General features: G+C 46.5%; 1 protein-coding gene across 2 annotated transcripts in view; it reads right to left on the bottom strand.

Annotated features, from left to right (window-relative positions):
- DNAAF1 (dynein axonemal assembly factor 1) overlaps positions 1 to 14,708 on the bottom strand; it is a 99,002-nt gene that overhangs the window by 69,664 nt on the left and 14,630 nt on the right. For both annotated transcript variants that reach the window (XM_063945432.1, XM_063945433.1), the window contains exon 2: positions 8,892 to 8,979. In XM_063945432.1, the coding sequence (XP_063801502.1) occupies positions 8,892 to 8,979 (88 nt within the window). The remainder of the gene's footprint in view (positions 1 to 8,891; positions 8,980 to 14,708) is intronic.

Below are 14,708 nucleotides of genomic sequence, written 5' to 3'. Positions count from 1 at the left end.
GATATATCCAAGGCTAATTGAGAAGAATAAAGAAAGAAATCTTTTGAGTTTATGTCCGAAAGACTGATAAACAAAATAATAACCATTTTCAAGGCTGTCCTAGTTGCCACTTCTAACATTGTATGACAATCGATGTATTCAAGACATACATGGTGTATTCTGATTGGCTAAAATGTATTGGCAAGCATAAACCCTTTGTGTTCAAGCTATAAATAATAAAGCCATGACGGCCCTCAAGCGGGTCACTTATGATTTGCTTCGGTTACGCATAAATTTGTGTCATCTTATCATTCATTGACCTCCAACCGGTTGCTAAAGGGGAACAGCATTCTGACTGATGACTGAAGAGAGTTCATAATCAGACCTGAATAGGTTAATATACCCTATCAGCGACCAAGGAATTCTCCATGGCCCCTTTCACATCGCACACTGTCCCGGTCGATACCGGGTTATTTTGGCGGTGTGAAAGGAGTATAAAATAGTTTATACATTTTCTTCTATGGAGGAGTAGGAAAGGTTCAACACAGCACTGAAGCAGTAAACATATTTTATATATATATATATATATATATATATATATTTTTTTTTATGTTTTGGTGCTTCACATTATTTACTCTGCAGCTGCAGTGGTGGGAGGAGCGGATATATATATATTGTATCAAGTCACTGTTTTCATTTATGCATATTAATAAAAGTAAACATAAATGATATGCAATAAGTTGTTATAGTTGCAGGATATTGATATATAGAAGATATATATTGGTGGTTCCAAAACTTTTTAAACCAAGGCGCCCTAGAGCATCAGATTTTTTTTCACGGCCCCCCTAGGCCAAATGTTTCTTATTGAGAAAATAAGATTTTAAACCTACCAGTAAATCTATTTCTCCTAGTCCGTAGAGGGTGCTGGGGACTCTGTAAGGACCATGGGGTATAGACGGGCTCCGCAGGAGATAGGGCACCTAAAAAGAACTTTGACTATGGGTGTGCACTGGCTCCTCCCTCTATGCCCCTCCTCCAGACCTCAGTTAGAGAACTGTGCCCAGAGGAGATGGACAATACAAGGCAGGATTTAGAAATCCAAGGGCAAGATTCATACCAGCCCACACCAAGCATACCATGTAACCTGGAACATACATAACCAGTTAACAGTATGAACAACAACAGTAACGGTCCAAGACCGATTTCAACTGTAACATAACCCTTATGTAAGCAACAACTATATACAAGTCTTGCAGAGTTTCCGCACTGGGACGGGCGCCCAGCATCCTCTACGGACTAGGAGAAATAGATTTACCGGTAGGTTTAAAATCTTATTTTCTCTTACGTCCTAGAGGATGCTGGGGACTCCGTAAGGACCATGGGGTTTATACCAAAGCATCCAATCGGGCGGGAGAGTGTGTATGACTCTGCAGCACCGACTGAGCAAACTCTAGGTCCTCATCAGCCAGGGTATCAAACTTGTAGAATTTAGCAAAAGTGTTTGACCCCGACCAAGTCGCCGCTCGGCAAAGTTGTAATGCCGAGACGCCTCGGGCAGCCGCCCAAGAAGAGCCCACCTTCCTAGTGGAATGGGCCTTAACCGAATTTGGTACCGGCAATCCAGCCGTAGAGTGAGCCTGCTGAATCGTGCTACAGATCCAGCGAGCAATAGTCTGCTTCGAAGCAGGTGCGCCAATCTTATTGGCCGCATACAGGACAAACAGAGCCTCTGTTTTCCTAATTCTAGCCGTCCTGGCTACATAAATCTTTAAAGCCCTGACTACGTCCAGGGATCTGGAATCCTCCAGGTCACTTGTAGCCACAGGCACCACAATAGGTTGATTCACATGGAATGAAGAAACCACCTTAGGCAAAAATTGCGGACGTGTTTTCAATTCAGCTCGATCCACATGAAAAATCAAGTAGGGGCTCTTGTGTGACAAAGCCGCCAATTCTGATACTCGCCTTGCTGATGCCAAGGCCAACAACATGACCACCTTCCAAGTAAGAAATTTCAACTCAACCTTGTTAAGCGGTTCAAACCAGTGTGATTTTAGGAACTGCAACACCACGTTGAGGTCCCACGGTGCCACTGGAGGCACAAAAGGAGGCTGGATGTGTAGCACTCCCTTTACAAACGTCTGGACTTCTGGAAGAGAAGCCAATTCCTTCTGAAAGAAAATCGAGAGGGCCGAAATCTGAACCTTAACAGAGCCTAATTTCAGGCCCATATCCACTCCTGTCTGTAGGAAGTGGAGAAAACGACCCAGATGAAAATCTTCCGTAGGTGCATTCTTAGTCTCACACCAAGACACATACTTTCGCCAGATACGGTGATAATGCTTAACCGTCACCTCCTTCCTAGCCTTTATTAAAGTAGAGATGACCTCTTCCGGAATCCCCTTTTTCGCTAGGATTCGGCGTTCAATCGCCATGCCGTCAAACGTAACCGCGGTAAGTCTTGAAATACACAGGGCCCCTGTTGCAACAGGTCTTCCCTCAGAGGAAGAGGCCAGGGATCTCCTGTGAGCATCTCTTGTAGATCTGAGTACCAGGCCCTTCGAGGCCAGTCTGGGACAACGAGTATCGTCTGTACTCTTCTTTGCCTTATGATCCTCAACACTTTTGTGATGAGAGGAAGAGGAGGAAACACGTAGACCGATTTGAACACCCACGGTGTTATCAGAGCGTCTACTGCCACTGCCTGAGGGTCCCGAGACCTGGCACAATACCTCCGAAGCTTTTTGTTGAGGCGTGATGCCATCATGTCTATTTGAGGAGTTCCCCAAAGACGTGCTATGTCTGCAAAGACTTCTTGATGAAGTCCCCACTCTCCTGGATGGAGATTGTGTCTGCTGAGGAAGTCTGCTTCCCAGTTGTCCACTCCCGGAATGAAGACAGCCGACAGAGCGCTTACGTGATTTTCCGCCCAGCGAAGAATCCTGGTGGCTTCCGCCATCGCGACTCTGCTTCTTGTCCCGCCTTGGCGGTTCACATGAGCCACTGCAGTGACATTGTCTGATTGAATCAGAACCGGTAGGTTTCGAAGAAGACTCTCCGCTTGTCGAAGGCCGTTGTAAATGGCCCTGAGTTCCAACAGATTGATGTGTAGACAGGACTCCTGGTCTGACCAAAGTCCCTGAAAGTTTTTCCCTGTGTGACCGCTCCCCATCCTCGGAGGCTCGCATCCGTGGTAACCAGGATCCAGACCTGAATCCCGAACCGGCGACCCTCCAGCAGGTGAGCACTTTGCAACCACCACAGGAGAGACACTCTGGCCCCTGGGGACAGAGTTATTTTCCGATGTAAGTGCAGATGGGACCCGGACCACTTGTCCAGAAGGTCCCATTGAAAAGTCCTTGCATGGAACCTTCCGAAGGGAATGGACTCGTAGGCCGCCACCATTTTTCCCAGAACTCGAGTGCATTGGTGAACTGACACCCTTTTCGGTTTTAGCAGGTCTCTGACCATGTTCTGGATGTCCTGGGCTTTCTCTATTGGGAGGAAGACCTTCATTTGTTCCGTATCCAGTATCATACCTAGGAACGGTAGTCGAGTTGCCGGAATCAACTGTGACTTCGGTAGATTTAAAATCCAACCGTGTTGCTGGAGCACTCTCAGAGAGAGCGCCACACTGCTCAGCAATTTTTCCCTTGATCTCGCTTTTATCAGGAGATCGTCCAAGTATGGGATAATTGTGACTCCATGCTTGCGCAGGACCACCATCATTTCCGCCATTATCTTGGTGAAAATCCTCGGGGCCGTGGAAAGTCCAAACGGCAACGTCTGAAATTGGTAATGACAATCCTGTACAGCGAATCTCAGGTATTCCTGATGGGGGGCATATATGGGGACATGAAGGTACGCATCCTTTATGTCCAGAGACACCATAAACTCCCCCTCCTCCATGTTGGCTATTATCGCTCTGAGTGATTCCATTTTGAATTTGAATCTTTTTATGTACAGGTTTAGGGATTTCAGATTCAAAATAGGTCTGACCGAACCGTCCGGTTTCGGGACCACAAATAGGGTTGAGTAGTAACCTCTTCCCTGCTAGTGCAGGGGAACCTTGATTATCACTTGCTGTATACACAGCGTTTAAATTGTAGCTAACACTACATCCCTTTCCGATGTGGAAGCTGGTAGGGCCGATTTGAAAAATCGGCGCGGGGGCACCTCGTCGAATTCCAGTTTGTACCCCTGGGAAACTATTTTCACCACCCAGGGATTCAGGTCTGATCTGACCCAGGCCTGACTGAACAGTCAAAGATGTGCCCCCACCGGTGCGGTCTCCCTCAGGGGAGCCCCAGCGTCATGCTGTGGGTTTTGGAGCAGCCGGGGAGGACTTTTGTTCCTGGGCACCTGCCTAAGCAGGTGCTCTTTTGCCTCTGACCTTACCTCTGACGAGGAAAGAGGATCCCCGACCTCTTTTGGACTTGTGCGACCGAAAGGACTGCCTCTGATAGGGTGTTACTTTCTTTTGCTGTTGGGGAATAAATGGTAAAAAATTTGATTTACCTGCTGTAGCTGTGGAAACCAGGTCCGTCAGCCCATCCCCAAACAATACATCACCCTTATAGGGTAGTACTTCCATATGTTTTTTGGAATCCGCATCACCCGTCCATTGGCGAGTCCATAAGGATCTTCTCGCTGAGATAGACATGGCATTGGCCCTAGAAGTCAGCAATCCAATGTCCCTTTGAGCATCCCTCATAAATAAGACTGCGTCTTTTATATGGGCTAGAGTTAAGAATATAGTATCCTTATCCATATTATCAAATTGATCTGTCAGCTCATCTGTCCAAGCTGCAATTGCGCTAAACACCCATGCCGACGCAATTGTCGGTCTTAGCACAGCCCCCGTATGAGAATAAATACACTTTAAGGTAGTTTCTTGCCTGCGATCTGCAGGGTCCTTAAGGGCCGCTGTGTCAGGAGACGGTAGCGCCACTTTCTTGGACAAGCATGTCAGGGCCTTGTCCACAGTGGGGGGTGATTCCCAAATCTCCCTGTCCTGCTTAGGGAAGGGGTATATAAATTCTTTTGGGAATCTGCGGTCTCTTTTCCGGAGTCTCCCAAGATTTTCCAAAGAAATCATTTAATTCATGAGATGTGGGAAAATTAATAATCTGTTTCTTTTCCTTAAACATGTGTACCCTTGTGTCGGGGACCGAGGGTTCATCCTCAATATGCAACACATCCCTTATTGCCACAATCATACACTGAATGGTTTTAGTCACCCTAGGGTGCAATTTTACTTCGTCATAGTCGACACTGGAATCAGAATCCGTGTCGGTAGTAGTGTCTTGTGTTACGGGACGCTTTTGAGACCCCGACGGGCCCTGTGAGTCGGTCCAATCCGAGGATTGACCCCCTGATGTCCCCCCTAATTCAGCCTTATCAAGCCTTTTATGTAAAGATGCCACACTTGCATTCAACATATGCTACATGTCCATCCAATCCGGAGTCGGCACAACCGACGGGGACACACCACTCATTTGCTCCACTGCCTCCTTGGAGAAGCCTTCCGCCTCAGACATGTCGACACACACGTACCGACACCCCACACACACAGGGATTAACCTATAAGGGGACAAAACCCCAACCAGGCCCTTAGGAGAGACAGAGAGAGAGTATGCCAGCACACACCAGCGCTTAAAAACACTGGAATATATATACCAGATAGCGCTCTTTATATATATAGCCTTAATTCCCACTCACTGCGTTCCAAAGTGCCCCCCTCCTCTTTTTTCCAGCCTGTGAAGGTTCAGCAGGGGAGAGATCAGGGAGCCAGCTTTTCCTCATGCAGTTTCTGTGGAGAAAATGGCGCTGGTTAGTGCTGAGGATCAAGCCCCGCCCACCCGACGGCGGGCTTCGGTCCCAGTAAACTTATATAAAATATGGCGGGGGATTTGTAGATTTACCGTGCCACAGCCTAATCCTGCTTATATTGCCACCAAATGAGGAATATTGCTGCCCAGGGCGCCCCCCCCTGCGCCCTGCACCCTTCAGTGCCTGCTTGTGTGTGAGTACTGGGAGCAATGACGCGCAGCTTACCGCTGCGCGCTTACCTCATGAAGATCTGATGTCTTCTGCCGCCTGATGTCTTCTTGCCTTCTCATACTCACCTGGCTTCTATCTTCGGCATCTGACAGGAGGACGGCGGCGCGGCTCCGGGACGAACCCCAGGTGAGACCTGTGTTCCGACTCCCTCTGAAGCTAATGGTGTCCAGTAGCCTTAGAAACAGTGCCCAACTTGACAAGCCAGCTCTGCTTCTCTCTCCTCAGTCCCACGATGCAGGGAGCCTGTTGCCAAGAGGACTCCCTGAAAATAAAAAACCTAACAAAATTCTTTAAAACAGAAAACTCTGGAGAGCTCTCTGCATTGTACCCTTTCTCCTCTGGGCACAAGATCTAACTGAGGTCTGGAGGAGGGGCATAGAGGGAGGAGCCAGTGCACACCCATAGTCAAAGTTCTTTTTAGGTGCCCTATCTCCTGCGGAGCCCGTCTATACCCCATGGTCCTTACGGAGTCCCCAGTATCCTCTAGGATGTAAGAGAAATTTAGAAAGAAATATTAAATTAAGTGAATTGTGTTTATATGTCATCCTTAGGTGCAATTGTGTGGTGAGGGACAAGATTTGTTTCTGTTTTTGCACATATTTCATGATTGTCAGCCACCAGCACTGGATTTGCCTATTACACTGACCATAAATAATTTGAATTGGTCCTAGACCACCAATCCAAGGCACCCCTGCAAGTGCCCAGTTTGAGAACTACTCATATATATTATCAAATAAATGGGTTCAAATAGTAAGACAAACTACTTATTCATAAAATCATATTAAAATGAACCTAACATCACAGCAGCTGTTGCAGATAAAACCGCAGAAGTTGCACTTTTATGGTTATATAGAAAACGGCAATTTTAAAACCTCAGTACAAGAAAATCTCTTCTGACAATAATTATCGCACAACATTAGATTGTAAGTAATAGATCACGCTGATGCTTACTAAGGATTCCCTGTAAAATGAGATGTAAAGTTGGCAATCCACCCAGTCCATTAGGGGAATCTACACAAAAAAAAATCTTAACACTTCAAGTGTTTTCTATCCCATCTAAAACACAAATGGGTTTGTCTGACTTCCTCCACACTCAGGTACTTTATCGCTTGCACCACAGCATAGGCAAACGCAAGGGGGGTTTCTGATTGCCTGGAAACCCCTCTACTCTTGACAAATGGCTCAAATTATGACAACAATAGCAGTGGTATATAATACTATTATTAGAACTGCTGCTACATCATGCAATTTAAGGAACAGAGCAGAGCTGCTACACATGTCCAGTGGTAGCAGCTTCTTCTACCAGGTTTGCTGTGTGTGTGGATCTGAGTCCTTAATCAGTGCACTGTACCAAAGAGAAGCTACTAAGAAGAAGAGACAGGAGCCTTATCATGAGGTGGGAGAATGTGTGCTTAGAAAATGCAGTACTGGTTCTATTATGTTTGTGTATTCATTTATTTATTATGGTATGTTTAATCTTTTCCTGACTATTTATCTTATTTATATTATTTAAATGTTAGGTACAGCCTAAACCCTAGACCATAGTGTTCAATATTAATACTGCATTCCATGCAGTATCCAGTGTATAAAAAGACCAATGTGTACAACAATGTCCAGGGTCGTTACTAGGTTCATGTACAGCTGCCCCCAGACTCCCAAACTTGCTTCAATGTTCCGCAGAGTGGGAGATTGTGGATTGCATTTGGAAACCTCGCTCTAGAAATCCTGCGTTTGCCACTGCACAAGTCTAAGTCTGGATACACATCAGGACAAGCTCTGCACAATGGGGGTAATTCCGAGTTGATCGCAGCATCAAATTTGTTAGCAGTTGGGCAAAACCATGTGCACTGCAGGGGAGGCAGATATAACATGTGCAGAGAAAGATAGATTTGGGTGGGGTGTGTTCAAACTGAAATCTAAATTGCAGTGTAAAAATAAAGCAGCCAGTATTTACCCTGCACAGAAACAAAATAACCCACCCAAATCTAACTCTCTCTGCAAATGTTATATCTGCCCCCCCTGCAGTGCACATGGTTTTACCCAACTGCTAACAAATTTGATGCTGCGATCAACTCGGAATTACCCCCAATATGTAGTTTCCAGCCAAATCGGAACAGTATATAGGCCTAATTGTACAATGTATATGCCCGATTGCGTGCTCCCGCGAGTGGTACATGATATCTTCAGGTTGGCCATGCTGCATGGCATAGTACATCGTGCCGTCATACCACTGCATGGTGCAGTGTGTACAGGGAACACATCTTCCTGACGTATACCTGACCTAAAGTATCTACCTCACAAAACTTGACATAGGTCCAGCTCTAAATGAGAGCCACTGTGTATAAAGTGAGCAGAACAGACGTTACTACACAATGCTGCATCTCAGACTGACAATGCCTGCTCACTTAGGGGCATACGTTGCATATACTCATTTTTAGTGTAGATGTGAGAAATATTTTTTGCATAAATTTGCCATTGAAAATTAATATTTTCACACAAATTTACTAAAAAGCCCTTGCCAGTAGACAGACTCTGATAACAATTAGTAGCCCATTTGCTCCTACAAGATAATGCCATCTGGAGATGGCATTATCCTATCAGAGACAAGCTCTGGTGGTAAATCCGGCAGCACAGCAGCCTCCATAGAAACCTAGAAGGACTTCTGATGCTGTCAGCGATGGATGGGCCGCAGCAGATATCGGAGATATTTACTGCAATCCCTCCATAGTACATCTGGGCGCTACTAAATGTTTGCTAGTACTCCCTGAGACTTTATTGTTTTCTGGGAATTTCCCACACACATCTAATGATAAATAGGCTCCTTACAATTCTATAGGTGACATAATTACCTGGGCCCACATTCCTTCTCCTTCTTGGTGTTTGCTGAGGCTGACTCCTTTATCTGATTGGCATTTTCTTTACAGTCAGGACTGGTCACTTTAAAGGAAAATAAAACGGATAATTGTATAATGTAATAATTATACATGTCAGAGAAACAGTGAGAAGTTTATCCCATCAGCTAAAATAATGTTTATGTCCCGGAATGTATTTGAGTTGTACAATTATTATTATTATCATCCTATATGGTGTCACAAGGGTTCCACAGCGTCCAATTACAGAGCACATAAAGAAGTAAGTAAAACAAGAAAACAGTGACTTAAGGCCCATACACACTTGACGATGCACACATCGTTAACGACCGTCGTTAACGACTTCCCTTGAACTTCCCTTGAACAGCTGAGCAAACTACATGAGCATACACACTAAAGACGACCAAAGACGAAAGACGAAAGACCAAAGTCGAAAGACGAAAGACCATAGACCATTCATCGTTGAAGCATCCAAGCTGAACAGTTTATTAAAATAATGAGCTGGGAACAGGGCTGGTGAACACTGAACAGTGGCTTGGTCGTTGGTCGTTGGTCTTTCACACCATACACATTCAACGACTTCTCTGGTCGGTAACGACCATAGTGGAAATAGAGCATACATGCTCCACAGATAAGCGAGGGTCGTTAACGTCCCGCGGGGCCGCGCATCGGTGGTCGTCGGATGCATACACACTTGACGATATAATGAGCGACGTCGTTGATGAGGGCTGAAATGAACGACGTCGTTCATTTTATCGTCAAGTGTGTATGGGCCTTTACAGTTCAAGACAATATAGGACAAATACAGGGTATGTAAACATAGCTGCATCAGTAGATGACACTGAAATAATCAGAGTTGCAGAAAACTGAGGGATTTGGTGTTGTCGAAGGGAGCATGGAATAGAAGACAGTACAAGTAAGAGAAGGAAAAGCACATGAGGGAAGATCACCCTGCTCGTAAGAGCTTATGACCCTCATTCCGAGTTGATTGCTCGCTAGCTGCTTTTAGCAACAGTGCACACGCTAGGCCGCCACCCTCTGGGAGTGTATCTTAGCTTAGCAGAAGTGCGAACGAAAGGTTAGCAGAACTGCGCATAAAAATTTTCATGCAGTTTGTGAGCAGCTCGAAACTTACTCCTACCTTGCGATGACTGCAGACTGTTTAGTTCCTGATTTGACGTCACAAACACGCCCTGCGTTCGGCCAGCCACTCCCCCGTTTCTTCAGCCACTCCTGCGTTTTTATCAGGCACGCCTGCGTTTTTTAGCACACTCCCTGAAAACGGCCAGTTACCACCCAGAAACACCCACTTCCTGTCAATCACTCACCGATCAACACAGCAACTGAAAAGCGTCACTAGACCTTGTGTAAAACTGCATGGTTTTCTGTGAAAGTACTTCGCGCGTGCGTACTGCGGCCCGTACGCATGCGCAGATGTGCCGCTTTTTCAACTAATCGCCGTGCTGCGAACGAAAGCAGCTAGCGATCAACACGGAATGAGGGCCAATATTCTAAAGAGAGGTGGCACACAGACAGGGGTGATACAGATGGAGTAGCATTCTATGGGGGTAATTCTGAGTTGATAGCAGTAGGATTTTTGTTAGCAATTGGGCAAAACCATGTGCCCTGCAGGGGAGGAAGATTTAACATGTGCAGAGAGAGTTAGATTTGGGTGGGGTGTGTTCAATCTGCAATCTAAATTGCAGTGTAAAAATAAAGCAGCCAGTATTTACCCTGCACAGAAACAAAATAACCCACCCAAATCTAACTCTCTCTGCAAATGTTATATCTGCCCCCCCTGCAGTGCACATGGTTTTGCCCAATTGCTATCAAAAATCCTGCTGCGATCAACTTGGAATTACCCCCTATGTTTCTATTAAACATGCTTGGGATAGGCCTATGAATGTCCTTACAAAGAACTAATGTTCAAAAAGGGTTGAGATTACCTAAAGGATAATAAAAAGGGGCAGACTAGATGGGCCAAGTGGTTCTTATCTGCTGTCAAATTCTCTGTTTCTAAGTGAGCGTGGCCAGAGAGAGCTTAGGATGAGCGTTTGCTGGGTTTGGTGAAGAAGTGGGTCTTGATAGCCTGTTTAGAAGTTTTGTAGCAAGGTGAAGAGTCTGAGGGGGAGAAGTAAAGAATTCCAGAGAAAGTGAGCAGCATGTGCAAAATATTGGAGGTAGGAGTGGGAGGAGGTAATCAGAAGGCAGGAGAGGCGGCTTGCTTAAGCGAAGCAAAGAGGATGAGCGGGAGTGAAAAGGGAGATAAGGTCAGAGATGTACAATAAATGGGAGAGGAGTGAGTGACGGCTTTGTGAGAGTGAGAGAAGCTTGAATTGGATTTGAAGGGGAAGGGGAGCCAGTAAAAAGTTTGTAAGAGAGGGGAGGTTGACGCAGTGGCAGATATAGACCTTACTTTTAGGGGGGGAGGGGGTTAAAAATACTGACTCCTCCCCTCTCCACACATTACTCCTCTCACTTACTATATATATATATATATATATATATATAGTATCTCATATTACAGTACTTAATCATATTCACATGACAAAGGCTGAGGGGACAGAGAGGAGCTGGTGATGACAGAGGAGGGATAGAGGGGAGAGAGACAGAAGCTGGGGAGAGAGAGAGAGAGAGATAAGGGGAGACAGAAGCTGGAGAAAGAGAGAGAGAGAGAGAGGCAGAAGTTGAGGTGGTGGAAAAATGGAAGAGAGGGGATGGGGGGGGAGAGGGGGATAAGGGGAGAGAGGAGAGGGGAATAAGGGGAGAGAGAGAGAACAGGAGAGGGGTGAGAGAGAGAGGAGGCTAAGGGAATTCATAGAGATAGTACGGAATTGATAGATAGAGAGAGAGAGAGAGAGAGAGAGAGAGAGAGAGAGAGAGGAATCAGGGAGTCAGACTGTGAGAGACTGTCAGAAGAATGGGGAGAGGGAAAAGAGACAGAGAGTGGAGAGTGTGTAAAAAATAAGATTTTAAGCCTACCAGTAAATCTTTTTCTCGTAGTCCGTAGAGGATGCTGGGGACTCCGTAAGGACCATGGAGATAGACGGGCTCCGCAGGATACATGGGCACTTTAAGAAAGACTTTAGGTATGGGTGTGCACTGGCTCCTCCCTCTATGCCCCTCCTCCAGACCTCAGTTAGAGAAACTGTGCCCAGAGGAGACGGACAGTACGAGGAAAGGATTTTTGTTAATCCAAGGGAAAGATTCATACCAGCCACACCAATCACACCGTATAACTTGTGATATACTAACAAGTTAACAGTATGAAAACAACATAGCATCAGTCGAAGACCGATGAAAACTATAACATAACCCTTATGTAAGCAAAACTATATACAAGTCTTGCAGAAGTAGTCCGCACTTGGGACGGGCGCCCAGCATCCTCTACGGACTACGAGAAAAAGATTTACCGGTAGGTTTAAAATCTTATTTTCTCTTACGTCCTAGAGGATGCTGGGGACTCCGTAAGGATCATGGGGATTATACCAAAGCTCCCAAACGGGCGGGAGAGTGCGGATGACTCTGCAGCACTGATTGAGCAAACAGGAGGTCCTCCTCAGCCAGGGTATCAAACTTATAGAACTTTGCAAAGGTGTTTGAACCCGACCAAGTAGCAGCTCGGCATAGTTGTAGTGCCGAGACCCCTCGGGCAGCCGCCCAAGACGAGCCCACCTTCCTAGTGGAATGGGCCTTGACCGATTTTGGTAACGGCAATCCAGCCGTAGAATGCGCCTGCTGAATCGTGTTACAGATCCAGCGAGCAATAGTCTGCTTTGAAGCAGGGGCGCCAACCTTGTTGGCTGCATACAGGACAAACAGTGCTTCTGTTTTTCTGACTCTAGCCGTTCTGGCCACGTAAATTTTCAAAGCCCTGACTACATCAAGGGACTCGGAATCCTCCAAGTCTCGCGTAGCCACAGGCACCACAATAGGTTGGTTCATATGAAAAGATGACACCACCTTAGGCAAGATTGAGGACGGGTCCGCAATTCCGCTCTATCCATATGGAAAACTAGATAGGGGCTTTTATGAGACAAAGCCGCCAATTCCGACACTCGCCTAGCCGAAGCCAAGGCTAATAACATGACCACCTTCCAAGTGAGATATTTTAACTTCACCGTTTGAAGTGGTTCAAACCAGTGCGACTTAAGGAAACTCAACACCACGTTAAGGTCCCAAGGTGCCACCGGAGGTATAAAAGGAGGCTGAATATGCAACACTCCCTTCACAAAAGTCTGTACTTCTGGGAGAGAAGCCAATTCTTTTTGAAAGAAAATGGATAAGGTCAAAATCTGGACCTTAATGGAGCCTAATTTTGGGTGTGGTATTGAAAGTCGACAGTAACTAGGTCGACAATGTCTAGGTCGACCACTATTGGTCAACAGTAACTAGGTCGACAGGGTGTCTAGGTCGACAGGGTCTTTAGGTCGACATGTTCTAGGTCGACAGGTCAAAAGGTCGACATGGGTTTTTAATGTTATTTTGGTGTCGTTTTCTTCGTAGAGTGACCGGGAACCCCAATTAGTGCACCGCTTCGCTCGCCATGCTTCGGGCATGGTGCCTTCGCTCCGCTACCGCTTCGCTCGGCACAGATTACCGTTCCAATCGTAGTCCACGTGGATCGTTAAGTATGAAAAGGTTCAAAAAAGAAAAAAATTGTGAAAAACTCATGTCGACATTTTGACCTGTCGACCTAGAACATGTCGACCCAAAGACCCTGTCGACCTAGACACCCTGTCGACCTAGTCACTGTCGACCAATAGTGGTCGACCTAGTTACTGTCGACTTTCAATCCGGATCCCCCTAATTTTAGGCCCAAATTCACTCCAGTCTGTAGGAAGTGAAGGAAACGGCCCAGATGGAATTCTTCCGTAGGAGCATTCCTGGCCTCACACCAAGAAACATATTTTCGCCATATACGGTGATAATGTTTAGCTGTCACGTCCTTCCTAGCCTTTATCAGCGTAGGAATGACCTCATCCGGAATGCCTTTTTCCGCTAGGATCCTGCGTTCAACCGCCATGCCGTCAAACGCAGCCGCTGTAAGTCTTGGAACAGACAGGGCCCCTGTTGCAACAGGTCCTGTGGTAGAGGAAGAGGCCACGGATCTTCTGTGAGCATTTCCAGCAGATCCGGATACCAGGTCCTTCGTGGCCAATCTGGAACAATTGTTCTCACTCCTCATTTCTTATTATTCTCAACACCTTGGGTATGAGAGGAAGAGGAGGAAACACATAGACCGACTGGAACACCCACGATGTCACTAGGGCATCTACAGCTACCGCCTGAGGGTCATTTGATCTGGCGCAATACCTCTGTAGCTTTTTGTTGAGGCGGGACGCCATCATGTCTATCTGGGGCAATCCCCACTGACTTGCAATCTGTGCGCAGACTTCCTGATGAAGTCCCCACTCTCCTGGATGCAGGTCGCGTCTGCTGAGGAAGTCTGCTTCCCAGTTGTCCACTCCCGGAATGGACACTGCTGACAGTGCGCTTACATGATTTTCCACCCAGCGAAGGATCCTGGTAGCTTCCGCCATTGCCACTCTGCTCCTTGTACCGCCTTGGCGGTTTACATGAGCCACTGCGGTGATGTTGTCTGACTGGATCAGAACTGGTTGGTCGCGAAGTAAGGTCTCCGCTTGACGTAGGGTGTTGTATATGGCCCTCGGTTCCAGGATGTTGATGTGAAGACAAGTCTCTTGACTTGACCAAAGACCTTGGAAGTTTCTTCCCTGTGTGACTGCTCCCCAACCTTGGAGGCTCGCGTCCGTGGTCACCAGGATACAGTCC

The sequence above is a fragment of the Pseudophryne corroboree genome, chromosome 11, assembly GCF_028390025.1.
Source record: "Pseudophryne corroboree isolate aPseCor3 chromosome 11, aPseCor3.hap2, whole genome shotgun sequence".
Classification (NCBI taxonomy): Eukaryota; Metazoa; Chordata; class Amphibia; order Anura; family Myobatrachidae; genus Pseudophryne; species Pseudophryne corroboree.
The sequence above is the reverse complement of the archived record's forward strand: the minus strand, read 5'-3'. Positions and strand labels throughout refer to the sequence as shown.